The sequence below is a fragment of the Pan troglodytes genome, chromosome 2 (assembly GCF_028858775.2).
Source record: "Pan troglodytes isolate AG18354 chromosome 2, NHGRI_mPanTro3-v2.0_pri, whole genome shotgun sequence".
NCBI lineage: Eukaryota > Metazoa > Chordata > Mammalia > Primates > Hominidae > Pan > Pan troglodytes.
Genome location: NC_086015.1, coordinates 139,503,289 through 139,524,113, shown reverse-complemented (window position 1 = coordinate 139,524,113; position 20,825 = coordinate 139,503,289). Strand labels below are relative to the sequence as shown.

The 20,825-nt window shown below is 41.3% G+C and overlaps 1 protein-coding gene across 9 annotated transcripts in view; it reads right to left on the bottom strand.

The window, feature by feature from the left end:
* PCCB (propionyl-CoA carboxylase subunit beta) overlaps nt 1–20,825 on the bottom strand; it is an 87,216-nt gene that overhangs the window by 53,028 nt on the left and 13,363 nt on the right. For all 9 annotated transcript variants that reach the window (XR_679202.4, XR_001713649.4, XR_010155338.1 and 6 more), the window contains exon 6: nt 655–765. Coding sequence is in view for 6 of the 9 variants with exons in the window: in XM_009446528.4 (XP_009444803.1) it covers nt 655–765 (111 nt within the window). In the remaining 3 variants the exon portion in view is untranslated. The remainder of the gene's footprint in view (nt 1–654; nt 766–20,825) is intronic.

Here is a 20,825-nt window from a genome sequence, read left to right as displayed (position 1 = left end):
TTTCCCCCCAACCATTCTGTCTTGGCATCCAATGTTCATTTTTATTAATATTTTAAGAAGAAAAGGCTGATTTTTTTAAAGCAAGGTTTGAGATGAATGGTAATTACTCATGTATAAGTTCAAAAAGACTTCATTTAAAAATATTTTTAAAATATAAGTCCATTAAAGTCATGTAATAAAGATATGTACCTCTGAAAATGAAGTGTGAGATCAGATTTATCCTTTACCATTATGGACACAATGTAATAAAATGGCAAGGAGCTGAAGAAATAAAGGTGAAACATCAGAAACAACTTCCCAATAAACAGATTACAGAAAAGCCTTCCATGAGAAACTTCTTGAATAGGACTCAGTAAACAGTCATCTATCTGGTCAAAGGACAGGATTCTTTGATTAACTGAAAATCATTTGCAATTCAGATCAACAAGTAAAATCACCCACCAGTGAAGTACATAAGCACCCCCTGCCACTGAACCCCCACAAGCTACAGATTTCATGCCAAAACCCTCTCTCCACTAACACCTTATCATCACTATGCTGAAAGCCAACGAGAATGCAGGTAACAACCTAGATCTGGGTCAGGAATTATTTTTATTGCAGGTAAGGAACTGCACAAATCTCAAACGGCACCAAAAACAGGCCCTTCTTTCTTACCTTTACCATGAACGTGAAGTCTGTTAGGGCTGGGGAGTAGACGGCCCCACCAGCACATGGGCCCATGATCAGAGAAATCTGAGGGATGACTCCGGATGCCGTAACATTCCTCTGGCAAAACAGAAAAGCAAAAGCATCTGGTTACAGAGATGTTTGAGGCATTATCTGTGGAAAGATAAAGACAACAATAAGATAACATTTGGCTTTTTTCCCACAGAAATTCTATACAGGAGGCAACAGACTTAATCAGTAAAGTTCTTTAAGAATTATATGTGCATTTTCTCCCCGTAACTGGTAGGATGGTCAGCATATTACTTTCTGAGGCAAATATTTTCTTTCCCCTCCCCTCCTGGGCAGCAGTTCCCTAAAACCTTCACTAAGGGCATGAGGTACAGAGTGTATCCCACCATCCTCACCACAGCTCCAAATGCAAAGCCCCCCGTCTGTGCAAGGCTGCCTGAAAGAAGACTGAAAACCTCATGCAGAGTTGCAGAGCCAACACTTATCTTGGCACCCTGACCTCTATTTTGAGTCCCTCCACACCCTCCAAAGAAGGCATGCAAGGGTACAAGCAGGTGCTTCTTGACACTGAGTACCCAGTGTCTACTCTGCCCATCCCCAGACAAGGAATGCAGGAGAGAAGGCGGTAGAAGGAGCCAGAAAGCCTCCATAAGGACACTGTGTTGTGAAGGACTAAGCCTCAGGAAAGATAGGATGTGGGGGCTCAAAGACCCAGGCAAGATGATAAAAGGCCCAATTATTCTTTGCCCTACTTCCAACCTCTTTCCTTCTCCTAAGTCCCATCAGCTTAGGAAAAGTAGGTTCACTTTTCAGCCTGCCTTGGCTCTAAGCCCAATCTATACACAGCTAAGGACAGTGCAAAATGTAATCTATGCTTTCTGCAAAGATATCAAGGTAGTAGGGGAGGTTTCCAGCTGTGGCAGAGTGAAGAGTTCAGAAAATTCTCTCCCCAAAAACAACTGGACAGCATTGTCAAAAACGAGTATTTTGGGGTTCTAAAAATGAGCCAAATGTAACAAATTGAGAAATGTTTATTCATGAAAAACTACTAAAGTTGAGATAAGAAAAGTGAAAGCCTGTGGCATTCTTAACCAAGGCTGCCACCATTGCCCATACCAGCTCAAAATGTCCTACTGGATGAAAGAAAATAACACCAGACTATAATTCAAATCCACAAGAACCAATTAAGAGTGCTGAAAATGATAAATATGTGATTATAAACACTGCATAAGTATAGTTCTCTTTTCTTAATGCTTTGAAAAACAAGACTGTATAAAGCAATAATTAACACTGTTTTGAGTATTACATAACAATAAAAGCACAAATGAAGGGGGAGAAAATGGAGCTACATTGGAGCAAAGTTCCTGTTTTACCAGAATTAAGTCAGTATTAATTTGAAGCAGATTGTGATAAATTAAGAGATATATAGTAACCCTTAGAGCAACTACTAAAAATAACTCAAAAAATACAGCTAAAAAACACTAGAAATTAAAATGGTACACTAAAAATATATGCTTACCATAAAAAAACTGAGTGACATCACAGAAGAGAGAATAGGAAGCTCCAAGAATCTGAGATCAAAACAACTATTCAGCTGTCTAAAGCAACTATTTTTGAACTCTGGAGTCTACTCAAACACTTCAGGGCCCAGAGGAGAGTTTGATAAAACAGCAAGTAAATTTCAGTAAACTTCACATTTATTAATAACATGGCTGCTATAATCCCCCAGCCAACAACCCATGGCAGGTAGCCACGAGGATGTTCCTAGTGTAGCTAGTTGGTGCCAGATTGGGAAATTAGAACCTTTGCATCTTGGTTTTTCAACCTTGAAAAATCAAGGTTGTATGTTCTGATTACTGACCACTGCTTTTGATGGCTGAGGGGCTAAGCATAGAGGCTGGCATTGTTTCAACCCTGATTGGCTCAAGCAGCTTCCCAGCCACAAGGGATTTAAAAAGGTAGTTTGTTCCACACCCCTCCACCCTTCTGGGAGACAGACATTTAAGGAAATTATTGTCGGATTGCTGGTTAAACACAGTGATAAGAGAACTAAAATTTCAATGGCCATATTAAAAAAGGAACATACTCTTTGCAAAAACAGCTTGGAAAAGTTCAAACAGATGGATCCAGCAGTTGACAAGCAAAAATCGGCTATTCCTGAAAAGTAGGAGAACTAGACTTCCAAACTTCCAAACATAATATTCAGAATTTCTCATCCTCAACAAAAATCACAAATCATACAAAGAAATAAGCAAGTATGGCCCATTCACAAGAAAAAAATAATTTAACAAAAATTATCTCTGAAGAAACCCAGATATTGGACTTAATAGTCAAAGATGGCACATGAACTGTCTTAAATATGTTCAACGAGCTAAAGAAAGCTGTGGGGGGAAAAAACTATAGGAAATCAGGAAATCAACGTCTGAACAAAATGAGAACACCACAAAGAGACAGAAATTATGAAAAGGAACCAAGCAGAAAGCCTGGAGTTGACAATAACTGAAATGAAAAATTCATTTCAGGGGTTCAACAGCAGACTTAAGCAAGCAGAAAAAAGGATCAGGAAACTGGAATACAAAACAAAATAATCCAGTATAAGGAACCAGAAAAAAGAAAAAGAGAAATTAATAGAGCCTGAGGGACCTGTGTGAAACCAAACATACCAATATACACATTATAGGACTCTCAGAAGAACAGAAAGAAAGGGTCAAAGATTTGAAGAAATAATGACTGAAAACTTCCCACATTTGATGAAAGACATAAATATACATACCCAAGAAGTTCAACAAACTCCAAGCAGTATGAACTCAAAGAGATCTACACGGAGACATATTATAGTCAAACTGTCAAAACACAATAAGAGAAACTTGAAAGCAGCAAGATAGAAGCAACTGATCCCAGGCAACTGATCCTCAGTAAGATTAACCATGGAGGCCGGAAGGCAGTGGGACATATTTAAAGTACTGAAAAGTCAGGTGCACTGGCTCACACCTGTAATCCCAGCACTTTGGGAGAATGAGGCAGGAGGACTACTTGAGGCCAAGAGTTTGTGACCAGCCTGGACAATATAGTGAGCCCTGATCTCTACAAAAAGTTTTTTTGGTTGGTCGGGCATAGTGGTGTTCTACTAGCTACTCAGAAGGCCAAGGTAGGAAGACTGCTTGATCCTATAAGGTCAATGCTGCAATGAGCCATGATCATGCCACTGCACTCTATTCTGCGTGACACAGCAAGACCCTGTGTCTAAAATAAAAATAAAAACAAAATAAAGTATTGAAAGAAGGCTGGGCACAATGGCTCATGCCTGTAATTGCAGCTCTTTGGGAGGCCAAGGCAGGTGAACTGCTTGAGTCTACGAGTTTGAGACACACCTGGGCAACATGGTGAAACCCTGCCTTTACAAAATATACAAAAATTAGCTAGGCATGGTGGTGCATGCCTATGGCCCCAGCTACTCAGGAGGCTGAGGAGGGAGAATCATTTGAGCCTGGCAGGCGGAGTTGCTGTGCGCCAAGATCGCACCACTGCACTCCATCCTAGGCAACAGAGCAAAACTCTGTCTCAAAAAGAAAAAAAGAAGTATTGAAACAAAATAACTGGTCAACCAATAACTTTATATCCAGCAAAACTATCCTTCAAGAAAGAAGGGAAAATTAAGACATTTCCAAGTCAACAAAAGCTGAGAGCATTCATTTACAATAGACATGCCATACAAGAAATTCTACAGGGAGTCCTTTAGTCTGAAATAAAAGGATATTAGACAGTAACATGAGGTCATGAGAAAAAATAAAGAACACTAATAAATGTAACTTCCTAGGTAAATATAAAAGTAGTGTTGTACTTTGGTTTGTAATGTCTTTTTCCTATGTGATTTAAAAGGCAAATGTGCGGCTCCTCTCAGCAGTTGCGGCCCCAGCAGAGGAGTCTGCACAAAAAATAAAATTTACAAAAATAAATAAAAAATAAAATGCAAATGCATGAAACAATAATAAATCTGTTGTTAATGAGTATACCATGTATAAAGATATAATCTATGACAATAACAACATAAAAAATGAAGGATGGAGAGTTACAGAAGCAGTATGTCTATGTACTACTAAAGCTAACCTGGTATTCTTCCAACTAGTTCAAGATATTAATTATAATCCCCAAGGTAACCACTAAGAAAACAAACTTTAAAATATGATTAAAATGAAAGAAGTGAATCAAAAAGGCAAACAACTCAACTAAATATCACCACCCCAAGGCCATAATGGAGGAACTGAGGCATAAAAAACCAAAACACATACAGAAATAACTAAATGGCAGAAGTAAATCCTTCTTTTTCAGCAATCACGCTAAGTATAAATGGATTAAACTCTTCTATTAAAAGACAGGGATTGACAGATTGGATTTAAAAACCAGAATCTATCTGTATGCTATTTACAGGAGCTTCACTTTAGATACAAAGACATGAAGAGGTAAACTAAAGGATGGAAAAAAATATTCCATGCAAAGGGTAACCAAAATAGACCCTAGGTGGCTATATTACTATCAGACTAAAGAGACTTTAAATCAAAAACTTACTAGAGAGACATATTGATAAAAGGTTCACATCTAGAAAATATACCAGTTAAAAAAATATACACACCTAACAGAGCCCCAAAATCTATGAAGCAACAAGAGCCCTAAAATACACAAAGCAAAAGTTAACAGAATTATGGGGAGAAATAGGTGCACAATAATAGTTGCAGACTTAACACCTCACTTCTAATAATAGACAGAACAACTAGACAGAAGATCGGTAAGTTAACAGTACACTTGAACAACACTATAAACTAATACATATAAAAGACCTATAGAGAACACTCCACCCAACAACAGAGTATATATTCTTGTCAAGTGCATATGCAACATTCTCCAGGAGAGACCATACATTAATCCACAAATCTTAAATTTAAAATGATTGGAATCATAAAAAACATCTTTTCTGATCACAATGGAATAAAACTATAATTCAATAACAATAGGAAAACTGAAAAATTCACAAACACGTAAAAATTAATCAAAACACTTCTAAATAAGCAATAGGCAAAAGAAGAATCTACAAGAGAAGTTAGAAAATACTTTGAGAGGTTTTGGTTTTTCCACCCCCACCAAGATGGCAGATAAGAAGCAGTGTTAGCATGCTTCTCCCACTTAGAAGAACAGAATAGTGTATTGAGAATCACATGGTGACTCTTTTTCCAAGAAGCCACGCAGGAACTTAACAGGAAAACTGAAAGAATCCACAGACCTTTTAAAGAAGTGGCAGTCTGCAGCCTAAACCATAAGACAAGAGAAAAACTGTAAGTCTCCAGAGTGTGAGATAGAGAGAAGCTGCTTTCAGGTTCCCACTGGGGAACCTGAAAATCCAGGCCATGGGGGAAGGCCTTAACCTTACCCAGGGCTGGGACTGATTTAGGGAGCAGTAAGAAATATAAAAGTAGAAACAGTGGCGGGAAGTGCTTTGCAGGTATTCCCAGTCTCCAGTGCAGACCAAGGTAAGCCATTCTTTATTGTACCTCACAGGGGACCTTGGGGAAGTCAGCCAACAAGCTCAGGTAGTGGTCGCAGGTTGAAAGAATCTCCCCATTTCAAGATATAACACTGAGTGAGGATGAACTCCTTTGTCCAGAACCCATACCTCCCAGGGGCAGGGGGAAGTGCACTGCAGCCACAAGTGCAGGAGCCAGGTGCCTGGCCCTGCAGGTGGCCTGGGAGGAGCATGGCCTGAAAGCCACAGCTGCTTTCCCACAGGGAAAGCTTATGGCCTGGGGCAGGTTTGAGTTCTGAGCCTAGGCTGCCTGGAACTTAGCCCAGTGCAGCTAGCAGAGCACAGAGGGAGTGAGATCTGCCTTTCCGACCATGTGGGATCTGGGTGAGGCTTAGTGCCACCTGTTACTCCCCACACACTGTGCGACCTCTTCTGTGCAGTAGAGGCAGTTACATTCCTCTCTGGAACATTACCCTAATGACCTGAGAACCGCCCCACCAACCGTCATAGGAGCCACGGCTTTCCCCACACATGGAGAGACAGAGTGTAGACCCACCTGACCCAGCCCCTACCTGGCTGTACCCCTCCACCCACCCTGGTTACTTAATACAAAGGACAGAAGCTTTTGGCAGCTTTATGGCCCCCGTTGTCACCTGAGAAACCAGAATACCTCCTGGGCAACACAGGACAAGCTCGAATCCCACTGCTACTACTGCAGCTGGTGCCCTTTTGTAAATGCTACCTCCAGGCTGGATGCCAACCAACACAGTCCACTACAGCATCTCTAGGTAGAATAACACTGTGAACAGAAAGGAGAAAACCAGTGCATGACCTAAGCTATCATCATTGCCTGCAAAACCCTGGCTAACCAGGAGGTCCTGCATCTGTCCACGTGACCAGTTCACTACTATTATAACCAGCATTCGAGAAAGCCAGCACACTAAGGCTTCCTGTAACCAAGGAACCTCAAAGAGTCTACCTCACTCACCTGACACTCCCATCAGCACTAGTGTTGGTATATCCCTTGCTGGAAGACTTGAGGACAGGTCCCATTACCGGATCCCTTGCAGACATTCCCCAGCACCAGCCTGGAGTTGGGCAGCCCCACTGGGTGGCTAGACCCAGAAGAACAATAGCAATCAACTTATCCTGGCTCTCAGGAATTCCTACTCCTAAGGGAAGGAGGAGAACATCACACCAAGGGAATACCCCATGGGACAAAAGAATTCAGATGGCAGGCCTTGAGTTTCAGATCTTTCCACTGATGGGAAGTTCCTTTCAGCAGAGACACAATTGCAGTGCTGGGCTCAGAAGGGAAAGTCTGCAGCTCTACCCCAACAATCAGGCAGCTTTACTGCTCATGAAGGGTCCTGGAGAAGGTATCTTCTCTCCCACCTTGTCCACCACTACACAGACACAGTTGGGGCTTCTCTACAGGAGCTTGGCAAAGGTGGACCTATAGACAGCCTTCCTGGAACACTACAGAGTGACTGCATCTCCACAGGAGAAATCCCCCAACCCCCACCCCCGCCCTGGCCCAAGTTCAGGCTTGCAAGAGAGGCAGAGTCACAAATTCCTCTCTATGTGGAACAACAACAGTCCTACAGATGAAAAGAGATGCCTGTCTGATCTGAATAGCTGGAACACTAGGGCAGGAGCGAGTCTGGGAGGTGAATAGCTTTCCTACTGGCCTGGCACAGGAGCTGAGGTGGCTCCCACCCTTCCCCTTGATAAGACCTCAGTGCATCTAATTGAGAGTTCCCCCAGCCACTTTCATCAAGGATGGAACCTCTCTGCCTTACTGAGTATTGCATTTACCCATTTGCTTTAGCCACAACTGGTTCCTACCCAGGGACAGCTCCCCTACTGGCCTGAAGCCTTAACCATCAACTTAGTAAATAAAATACAGGGGAAAAATTAAATAAATAAAAAAGTGCACACCACAGGGGAATGAGATGAGCTTCAAGAGACCTTTCCATCTCAACCCCATAGGAGACAGTGAACTTGCCCACACATCAAGTACATATCTATTAAATACAGGCCAGGGGCAGTGGCTCACGCCTGTAATCCCCAACACTTTGGGAGGCCAAGGCAGGTGGATCACCTGAGGTCAGGAGTTTGTGACCAGCCTGGCCAACATCGTGAAACCCCGTCTCTACTAAAAATACAAAAATTAGCCAGGCGTAGTGGTGCACACCTGTAGTCCCAGCTACTCGGGAAGCTAAGGCAGGAGAATCACTTGAACCCGGGAAGTGGAAGTTGCAGTGAGCCAAGATTGTGCCACTGCACTCCAGCCTGAGTGACAGAGCGAGACGCCATCTCAACAAAAATAAATAAATAAATAAATAAATAAATACAACCAGCATCTAAAGAAGCCATCATACAAAGACTCTCTATAGCCAAGGAACTCATACAGTCTTCACCCTAAAAGCATTAAGAATCACATTAGGCTATAATAAACTATAAACACTAAAGTCACATCCTTAGTGAAGAGGAAAAAGAAACTTAAAAAAACCACAGCCAAATCAAAAATAAATTCAAGAACAATTAGAAGAAATACTCTACACAAACGAGAAAGAACCAGAAAAGTAATTTTGGTATAAGACAAAACAGGGTTCTATCATACCCCCGAAAGATCACACTAGCTCCCCAGCAATGGATCCAAACTAAAACGAAATCTTTGAAATAATCAGATAAATAATTCAGTACATTGATTATTAAGCTACTCAAGGAGACACCATAGAAAGGTGAAAACCAACATAAAAAAAAAACTTAAAAAACAATTCAGAATATGAAGGAAAAATTTTCTACATAGATATCATAAAGAAAAAACAATCAGAATTTCCGGAAATGAAACACACTTAGGGAAATACAAAATGCAATGGAAAGTTTCAACAATAGACCAGAACAAGTAAAAGAATGAATTTCAGAGCTCCAAGACAAGGCTTTCAAATTAACCCAATCAGACAAAAATAAAGAAAAAAGAATCAACAGAAATAAATAGGCTGGGGTCAGTGTCTCATGCCTATAATCCTAGCACTTTGGGAGGGCAAGGCAGGTGGACTGCTTGAGCCCAGACTTTGAGACCAGCCTGAGCAACATAGCAAATTTCCATCTCTACAAAAAAACATAAAAATTAGCCGGGAGTGGTGGCATGTGCCTGTAGTCCCAGCTACTCAGGAGGCAGAGGTGTGAGGATTGCTTGAGCCCAGGAGACAAAGGTCACAACACTGTACTACAGCCTGGGCAACAGAGTAAGACCCTATCTCAAGAAAGAAAAAAAAAAAAAGAAAGAAGAAATGAACAAAGCTTCCAAGAAATACGGGATTATGTAAAACAACCAAACCTAAAAATACTTGGTGGTCCTGAGGGAGAAGAGAAGGCTAAAAGTTTAGAAAACTTATTTGAGAGAATCACTGAGGAAAACTTCCCTGGCCTTGCCTGAGATTTCAATATCCAAATGCAAGAAGCTCAAAGAACTCCAGGGAAATTCATTGCAAAAAGATTATCACCAAGGCACATAGTCATCGGGCTATCTAAAGTCAACATGAAGGAAAGAATCCTAAGAGCTGTGAGACAAAAGCATCAGGTAACCTATAAAGGAAAACCAATCAGACTAACAGAGATTTCTCAGCAGAAACCTTACAAGCTAGAAGGGATTGGGGTTCTATCTTTAGCCTCCTTAAACAGAATAACTGCCACCCAAGAATTTTGCATCCAGCAAAACTAAGTTTCCTAAATGAAGGAGAGATAAAGCCATTTTCAGATAAACAAATGCCGAGGGAATTTGCCACTACCAAACCAGCATTACTCTTCAGAAGAGTTCTACATCTTGAAACAAAAGCTCAATATGCACCAAAATAAAACCTCTTGAAAGATAAAACCCACAAGGCCTATAAAACAATAACACAATGAAAAAAAAACAAAGTAAGTAACAACTAAAATGATAAACAAAACAGTATCTCACATCTCAATATTAATATTGAACGTAAATGGCCTAAATGATCCACTTAAAGATACAGAATGGCAGAATGGATTTTTAAAAAATCACAAACCAAATATCTGCTGTCTTCAAGAGAGTCATCTAACACATAAGGATTCATATAACCTCAAGGTAAAGGGGGGGAAAGAGATATCCCATGCAAATGGGAACCAAAAGCAAGCAGAATTAGCTATTCTTTTTTTTTTTTTTTTTTTTTTTGAGACAGAGTCTCCCTCTGTCACCCAGACTGGAGTGCAGTGGCGCGACCTCGGCTCACTGCAAACTCCGCCTCCCGGGTTCATGCCATTCTCCTGCCTCAGCCTCACAAGTAGCTGGGACTACAGGCACCCGCCACCACACCCAGCTAATTTTTTGTATTTTCAGTAGAGACGGGGTTTCACCGTGTTAGCCAGGATGGTCTCAATCTCCTGACCTCGTGATCCGCCCGTCTTGGTCTCCCAAAGTAGCTATTCTTATATCAGACAAAACAGACCTTTAAAGCAACAACAGTAAAAAAAAAAAAAAAAAAAAGAAAGAAAGAAAAAGAAGGTCATTATATAATAAAAGGAACAATCCAACAAAAAGATATTATAATCCTGAATTCATATTCACCTAATACTGGAGCTCCCAGATTTATAAAACAATTACTACTAGACCTAGGAAATGAAATAGCAACAAAGTGAAATGGGGGACTTCGATACTCCACTGACAGCACTAGACTCTTTTTGTTGAGACAGAAACTCAACAAAGAAGCAATGGACTTAAAGTATACACTAGAACAAATGGACTTAACAGATATTTACAGAACATTCTACCAAACAACTGCAGAATATACATTCTTCTCAACATGTGGAACATTCTCCAAGATAGACTGTATGACAGGCCACAAAACAAGTCTCAACAAATTTAAGAAAATTGAAATCATATCAAGTATCTTCTCAGACTACAGTGGAACAAAACTAGAAACAACTCCAAAAGAAATGCTCAAAACTATACAAATACATGGAAATTAAATAATCTGCTCCTGAATAATTTCTGGGTTAACAATAAATCAAGATGAAAATTTAAAAATTTGAAATGAATGACAGTAGTGACACAGTTATAAAAACCTCTGGGGATACGGCAAAAGTAGTGCTAAGAGGAAAGTTCATAGTTTTAAGTACATACATCAAAAAGTCTGAAAGAACACAAACTGACAATCTACTGTCTCACCTCAATGAACCAGAGAAACAGGTACGAACTAAACCCAATGCCAGCAGAAGAAATAACAAAGATCAGAGCAGAACTAAAGGAAATTGAAGCAAAAAATAAAACAAAAACTTGGTTCCTTGAAAAAATAAACAAAATTGGTCGACCATTAGACTAACCAAGAAGAGAATAGATCCAAATAAGCTCAATTAAAAATGAAACTGGAAATATTATAACCAATATCATAGAAATACAAAAGATCACTCGAGACCAACATGAACATCTTTACACACACAAACTGGAAAATCTAGAGGAAATGGATAAACTCGTGGAAACATACAATCCTCTAAATCAGGAAGAAACAGAAACCCTGAACAGACCAAAAACAAGCAGTGAGACTGAATCAGTAATTTTAAACTGCCAACAACAAAAAAGCCCAGGACCAGATGGATCACAGTTGAATTCCACTAGATATTCAAAGAATTGGTACCAATCCTACTGAAACTATTCCAAAAGATTGAGAAAGAGGGAATCCTTCCTAAATCATTCTATGAAGCCAGTATCACCCTAATACCAAAGCCAGGAAATGACATTAAAAAAAGAAAACTACAGACCAGTGTCTCTGATAAACATGGATGCAAAAATCCTCAACAAAATACTAGCTAACCAAATCCCACAGCACATCAAAAAGATAATACAACATGATCAAGTGAGTTTCATCCCAGAGATGCAGGGATGGTTTAACATATGCAAGTCAATAAATGTGATACATCCCGTAAACAGAATTTAAAACAAAAACCATATGATCATCTCAATAGGTGCAGAAAAAGCATGCAATAAAATCCAGCATCTCTTTATGACAAAAAACTCTCAAACTAGGCATAGGAGGGATGTACTTCAAAATAGTAAAAGCAATATATGATAAACCCACAGCCAACATCGTAATGAATGGGGAAAAGTTGAAAGCATTCCCCCTGAAAACTGGAACAAGACAAGGATGCCCACTTTCACCACTTCTATTCAACATAGTACTGGAAGTCCTAGCCAGAGCAATTGGGCAAGAGAAAGAAATAAAGGGCATCCAAATTGGAAAAGAGGAAGTCAAACAAGTACTGTTTATCAGTGATATGATCATATATACTTGGAAAACTCTAGAGACTCATCCAAAAGACTCCTAGATCTGATAAAGGAATTCAGTAAAGTCTTAGATTACAAAATTAATATAGACAAATCAATAGCTCTGCTATACACCAACAATAACCAAAGTGACAATCAAATCAAGAACTCAATTCCTTTTACAACAGCTGCAAAAAATAAAATAAAATACCTAGGAATATACCTAACCAAGGAGGTGAAGATCTCTACAAGTGAAACTACAAAACGCTGCTGAAAGAAACTATACATGACACAAACAAATGAAAACACATCTCATGCTCATGGAGGTAAGAATCAATATTGTGAAAACGATCATATGGCCCAAAGCAATCTACAGATTCAATGCAATTCCCATCAAAACACTACCATTACCATCATCATTTTTCACAGAACTAGAAAATACAATCCTAAAATTTATATGGAACCAAAAAAGAGTCCAGATAGCCAAAGCAATACTAAGCAAAAAGAACAAATCTGAAGGCATCACATTACCAGACTTCGAAGACTTAAATCTAAGACCTGAAACCATAAAAATTCTGCAACATTGGAAAAACTCTTCTGAACACTGGCCCAGGCAAAAAATCCATGACTAAGACCCCAAAAGCTAATGCAACAAAAACAAAAATAAATGGGACCTAATTAAACTAAAAAGCTTCTGCACAGCAAAAGAAATAATCAGCAAAGAGCCAACTCACAGAGCGGGAGAAAATATTTGCAAACTATGCACCTGACAAAGGACCAGTATGCAGAATCTACAAGGAACTCAAATCAGCAAGAAAAAATAATCCCATCAAAAAGTAGGCAAAGGACATGAATAGACATTTCTCAAAAGAAGATATACAAATGGCCAACAAACATGAAACAAAATGCTCATATCACTATCAGGAAAATGCAAATGAAAACCACAATGAGATACCACCTTACTCCTACAAAAACGGCCATAATTAAAAAGTCAAAAAACAGCCGGGCGCAGGGGCTCATGCCTGTAATCCCAGTAATTTGGGAGGCCGAGGCAGGTGGATCACCTGAGGCCAGGAGTTTGAGACCAGCCTGACCAATATGGTGAAAGCCTGTCTCTACTAAAAATACAAAAATTAGATGGGTGTAGTGGCGTGTGCCTGTAGTCCCAGCTACTCGGGAGGCTGAGACAGGAGAACTGCTTTAACCCACGAGGTGGAGACTGCAGTGAGCTGAGATCGCGCCATTGTACTCCAGCCTGAGAAACAGAGCAAGACTCTGCCTACAGCGGGAAAAAAAAAAAATGTCAAAAAACAATAGATGTGGCCGGGCACTTCATGTAACTTGTGTGAGTGTTCTATCTTACCAAAATCAGAAAAGTTCATAACCAGTGCATAGTGAACCTACCTCACAGAGGCAACCCTTCCAACTCATTCTATGAGGTGAGAATTACTGTAATACCAAAACCAAAAGAAAAAATCACAAGGTAACTGTAGGTCAATGTTTCTTACTAATATTGATTCAAAAGTACTCAAGGAAATACTGGCAGAGCCCAGCACCTTCCAAAAAAGGATGATATACCATGACCAAGTAGGATTTATCACAGAAATACAAGGTTGGTTTAACATTCTAAAAACCAGTAATGTTACATACCATATCATTAGAATAAAGGACAAAAAACACATGATTATCTCACAGATGCAGAAAAAAGAATTTGACAATATTAAATACCCTTCATGATAAAAACACTCAAAAAATTAGAAGTAGAAAGGAACTTCCTCAACCTTCAAGAGAATGTCCAAAGAAAAAAACACACCAGTTAACATCATGCTTAATGGTGAAGAATGAATGCTTTCTCCTTAAGATTAGGAACAAGACAAGGATGTCCACTCTTATTATTTTTTTTTTTTTTTTTGAGACAGAGTCTCACTCTGTCACCCAGGCTGGAGTGCAGTAGCACGATCTCGGCTCACTACAGGCTCCGCCTCCCGGGTTCACGGCATTCTCCTGCCTCAGCCTCCCGAGTAGCTGGGACTACAGGCGCCCGCCACCACACCCGGCTAATTTTTTTGTATTTTTAGTAAAGACAGGGTTTCACCGTGTTAGCCAGGATGGTCTCTATCTCCTGACCTCGTGATATGCCCACCTCGGCCTCCCAAAGTGCTGGGATCACAGGCGTGAGCCACCGCACCCGGCCAAGGATGTCCACTCTTACCACTTCTACTTAACATTGTACTACAGGTTCTAAGCAGAGCAATTAGCAAGAAAAAGAAATAAAAGGCATCCAGATTAGAAAGGAATAAGTAAAACTGCCTCTATTTGCAGAAGACATGATTGTGTATATACAAAATCCAAAGAAATACACACATACACACACACCCCCTATTCAAGCTAATACACAACCTCAGCAAAGCAGTATACAAGATCAACATATGAAAATCAATTGTATCTCTACACATTTGCAAAGAATCCAAATAGGAAATTAACAAGATAATTCCATTCTAAATAGCATCACAAAGAGTAAAATATTTTGTTTTGTTTTGAGACGGAGTCTTGCTCCGCCTCCTGGATTCAAGCGATTCTCCTGCCTCAGCCTTCTGAGTAGCTGGGATTACAGGGATGTACCACAACATCTGGCTAATTTTTGTATTTTTAGTAGAGACAGGGTTTCACTATGTTAGCCAGGCTAGTCTCAAACTCGTGACCTCAGGTGATCCCCCTGCCTTGGCCTCCCCAAGTGCTAGGATTACAGGCGTGAGCCACTGCACCTGGCCAGAGTAAAATATTTTAGGTATAAGTTTAACAAAAGAAGTGCAAGACAGGTATGCTGCAAATTACAAAATATTGCTGAGACAAAGTATAGAGCTACATAAACAGAGAAACATTCCATCTATGTGGAGTGGAAGACTCAATATGTTAGGATGTAAATTCTCACCAAATTCATCTACAGACTCAATGCAGTTCCTATCAAATCTCAGCAGGCATTTTCGTAGAGTTAAGAGCTGATCGGGCTGGGTGCGGTGGCTCACGCTTGTAATCCCAGCATTTTCAGAGGCCGAGGCGGGTGGATCACCTGAGATCAGGTGTTCAAGACCAGCCTGACTAACATGGTGAAACCCTATCTCCACTAAAAATACAAAAATTAGCTGGGTGTGCTGGCACGTGACTGTAATCCCAGCTACTCGGGAGGCTGAGGCAGGAGAATCGCTTGAACCCAGGAGGTGGAGGTTGCAGTGAGCTGAGATCATGCCACTGTGCTCCAGCCTGGGCCACAAAGCGAGACTACATCTGAAAAAAAAAAAAAAAACCAAGTTGGAGGATTTTACACAACTTCAAAACTCCTATAAACTATAGTAATCAAGACAGTGTGGTTCTATTTTAAGGACAGACATAGAACAATGGAAGAACTGAGAGTTCAGAAACAAACCCTTACATTTATGATCAACTGATATTTTTATCAATGTGTCAAGACAATTCAATGGGGAAAGAATAGTTATGTCAATTAATGGTGGGAGACAAGAGTGATGTTAGACTCTTCTGTCACACCATATACAAAAATTAACTCGAAATGGATCACAGACCTACTATAAGAAAGCTGGCTGGGCTCTCTTATATGTACTTGTGTATGTAGAGAGAGATATATATATATCTACACACACACACACACACACACACACACACACACACACACAAGCCAGGTTTGGTGGCAGGCACCCATAATCCCTGAGATCGCGCCATTGCACTCCATCCTGGGCGACAAGAGTGAAACTCCATCTCAAAGAAAAAAAAAAAAAAGAGCCAAACCTACAAAAAAAACTCCATGAAGAAAACAAAATCTTCATGACTTTGTATTACAAGTTTTTACATATGACAACAGAAGCATGACCCACAAAAGAAAACTTGATAAACTGGACTTCAAAATTAAAAACTTCTCCACCTCAAAAGCCACCAGAGGCTGGGCACATCGGCTCATGCCAGTAACACCAGCACTCTAGGAAGCCGAGGTAGGAGGATAGTTTAAGTCCAGAAGTTTGAGACCAGCCTGGGCATCATAGTGGGACCCTCCCCTCTACAAATAATGAAAAAAAACTGCCAGATGTGGTAGCATGTGCCTGTGGTCTCAGCTACTCAGGAGGACTGCCTGACCCCGGGAAGTCCAGGCTGCAGTGAGCCATGATTACACCACTACACTTCAGCCTGGGTGACAGAGTGAGACCCTAGCTCAAAAAAAAAAGCCACCACAGGCTTGGGGCAGTGGCTTGTAATCCCTGCACTTTGGGATGCTGAGGCAGATCGCTTGAGACCAGGAGTTCAAGACCAGGCTGGGCAATGTAGTAAGACCCCATCTCTACACACAAAAGAAATTTTTTAAAAATTAGCTGGGTTGGCCGGGCGCGGTGGCTCACGCCTGTAATCCCAGCACTTTGGGAGGCCGAGGCGGGCGGATCACGAGGTCAGGAGATCGAGACCATCCTGGCTAACACGGTGAAACCCCGTCTCTACTAAAAATACAAAAAATTAGCCGGGCGTGGTAGCGGGCGCCTGTAGTCCCAGCTACTCGGGAGGCTGAGGCAGGAGAATGGCGTGAACCCGGGAGGCGGAGCTTGCAGTGAGCCGAGATCGCGCCACTGCACTCCAGCCTGGGCGACAGAGCGAGACTCCGTCTCAAAAAAAAAAAAAAAAAAAAAAAAAAAAATTAGCTGGGTGTACTAGTGTGTGCCTATAGTCCTAGCTACTCCGTAGGCTAAGGCAGGAGGATTGCTTGAGCCCAGAGTTCAAGGCTGCAGTGAGCTGTGATTGCACCAACACACTCTAGCCCAGGCAACAGAGCAAGACCCTGTCTCTAAAAAATAAAATAAAAATAGGCTGAGTGTGCTGGCTCACGCCTGTAACCCCAGCACTTTTAGAGGCCAAGGGAGGCAGATCACCTGAGCTCAGGAGTTCAAGACCAGCCTGGGCAACATGGTGAAACCCTATCTCTACTAAAAATACAAAGAAATTAGCTGGACGTGGTGGCACGCACCTGTAATCCCAGCTACTTGGGTGACTGAGGCACGAGAATCACTTGAACCCAGGAAGTGGAGGTTGCAGTGAGCCAAGATCACACCACTGAACTCCAGCCTGGAGGACAGGGTGAGGCTGTCCCAAAAAATAAAAAATAAAAATAAAAATAAAGCTACCACTAAGAAAGAAAAGACAAGCCACAGACTGGGAGAAAATACTTACAAATCATATATATGATAAAGGACTTGTATCCAGAATATATGAAGAACTCTTACAACTCAAAAACCCAATTACGAGATGGACAAAAGATCTGAATAGACATTTCAGCAAAGAAGGTTTACAAATGACTAATATGTACATAAAGATGCTCAACATGATTAGTCATCTGAGAAATGCAAACTAGAACTACAGTGAGATACCATTACACACCACTAAAATGGCTATAGTCAAAAAGACTGGACCAGGCACAGTGGCTCACGCCTGTAATTCCAACACTTTGGGAGGTTGAGGCAGGAGGATCGCTTGACCCCAGGAGGTCGAGGCTGCAGTGAGCTGTGATCATGCCACTGTACTCCAGCCTGAACAACAGAGTGAGACCCTGTCTCAAAAAAAGACTGGCTGGGTGCGGTGGCTCACGCCTGTAATCCCAGCACTTTGGGAGGCCAAGGCAGATGGATCGTTTGAAGTCAGGAGTTCAAGACCAGCCTGGCCAACATGGTGAAACCCTGTCTCCACTAAAAATACCAAAATTAGCCAGCCATGGTGGCACATGCCTGTAATCCCAGCTGCTCGGGAGGCAGAGGCAGGGCAATCACTTGAACCTGAGAGGCAGAGGTTACAGTGAGCCCAGACTGCACCATAGCACTCCAGCCTGGGCCACAGAGTGAGACACCATCTCAAAAAAAAAACAAAAAAAACCAAGGCCGGGCATGGTGGCTCACACCTGTAATCCCAGCACTTTGGGAGGCTGAAGTGGGCAGATCACGAGGTCAGGAGATCGAGACCATCCTAGCTAACATGGTGAAACCCAGTCTCTACTAAAAATACAAAAAATCAGCCGGGCGTGATGGCAGGTGCCTGTAGTCCCAGCTACTCGGGAGGCTCAGGCAGGAGAATGGCGTGAACCCAGGAGGTGGAGCTTGCAGTGAGCCGAGATCGCAACACTGCACTCCAGCCTGGGCGACAGAGCGAGATTCTGTCTCAAAAAAAAAAAAAAAACAAAAAAAGACTGACAATACCAAGTATCGACAAAGATATGGAGAACCTGCGACCCTGAATACATTGCTCATGGTAATGTAAATGGTTTAGTTGTTTTGGAAAACCATCTGGCAATTTCTTAAAAAGTTATAAACAAGCTTATCATAAAACCTACAATCCCACTCTTAGGTACCTATCTATCCAAGGGTTATGAAAACATATATCCACACAAAGTAATACACAAATGTTCACAGTAGCATTTACTCATGATAGCCAGGAACTAGAAACAACCCAAATATCCTTCAACTGGTAAATGATGAAAATACGTAAAATATTCGATAGATATTATTCACCAATAAAAAGGAACAAACTGATACATATTACAATATAAATGAACCTCAAAAAACATGGTGCTTAGTGAAAGGAGTCAGATGGAAAAATTTGTAAAATAAGAAAATTGGGTGAGGAATTGACTGTGGTTAGGTGGCAACTGACTGCAAACAGGCAAGAAGGTATTTTTGGAGTGAGTGGCAGGTTTGAAAACTAGATTATGGCTGTACAACTCTAAAAATTAATTTAAAATTACTGAATTATATTTTTACAATGGGTGGATTTTATGGTTTGTAAATTATATCTCAATAAAGCTACTTTTCTTTTTTGAGATGGAGTCTCGCTCTGTCACCCAGGCTGGAGTGCAGTGGCATGATCTCAGTTCACTGCAACCTCCACCTCTCAGGTTCGAGCAATTCACTGCCTCATCCTCCCGAGTAGCTGGGATTACAGGCGCTCGCCATCACACCCGGCTAATTTTTGTATTTTTAGTAGAGACAGGGTTTCACCATCTTGGCCAGGCTGGTCTTGAACTCCTGACCTAGTGATCCACCCACCTCAGCCTCCCAAAGTGCTGGGATCACAGGCATGAGCCACCACGCCCGGCCCTATTAAGCATTAAGCTTTTTTTTTTTTTTTTTTTTTTTTTGAGACGGAGTCTTGCTCTGTCGCCCAGGCTAGAGTGTGGTGGCGCAATCTTGGCTGACTGCAAGCTCTGCCTCCCGGGTTCATGCCGTTCTCCTGCCTCAGCCTCCCAAGTAGCTGGGACTACAGGTGCCCGCCACCACACCTGGCTAATTTTTTGTTTTTTTAGTAGAGATGGGGTTTCACCATGTTAGCCAGGACAGACTTGATCTCCTGACCTCGTGATCCACCTGCCTCGGCCTCCCAAAGTGCTGGGATCATAGGCGTGAGCCACCGCACCTGGCCAAAGCTATTTTTTAAAATATCAAGATAATGGAGAACAAAGACAGGAACTGCTCCAGATCAAAAAAGATTAAAAAGAGATAACATCTAAAGTCAATGCTTCATTCTGGATTGGATCCTGGCCAGGAGGAACATATATATATATACACACACACACACACACACACACACACACACGAGAGACAGAGACAGAAAGAGCGAGAGCGCGCACATAGAAAGTGCACACATGCCCAGAGCACACACTATAAAGGACTTAAGTCCTGAATAAGGATAATGAATTAGAATAACATTGATGAATCGATGTTAAATTTCCTGATTTTTATTACTGTATTCTGGTTATTTAAGAGAATATCCTTATTCTTTAGAAATACCCAATGAAGAACTTAGGAGGTAAAGAAGACATAGTATCTCCAATTTATTCTCAAATATTTCAGAAAAATGTAACATGCAAATATGTATATATGGAGAGAGACTAACAGAACAAATGGAGAAAATGTAAACAACTGGTGAATCTGGGAAAAGGACATATAGGAGTTCCCGTACTATTCTTGTCATTTTTCTGTGAAGTTTGAATTTTTTTTTTTTTTTTTTTTTTTTGAGACAGAGTCTTGCTCTGTCACCCAGGTTGGAGTGCAATGGCACAATCTTGGCTCACTGTAACCTCTGTCTCCCAGGTTCAAGCAGTTGTCCCACCTCAGCCTCCTGAGTAGTTGGGATTACAGGCATGTGCCACCATGCCCAGCTAATTTTTGTATTTTTAATAGAGACAGGATTTCACCATGTTGGCCAGGCTGGTCTTGAACTCCTGACGTCAAGAGATCTACCTGCCTTGGCCTCTCAAAGTGCTGAGATTGCAGGTGTGAGCCACCGTGCCCAGGCTGAAGTTTGAAATTT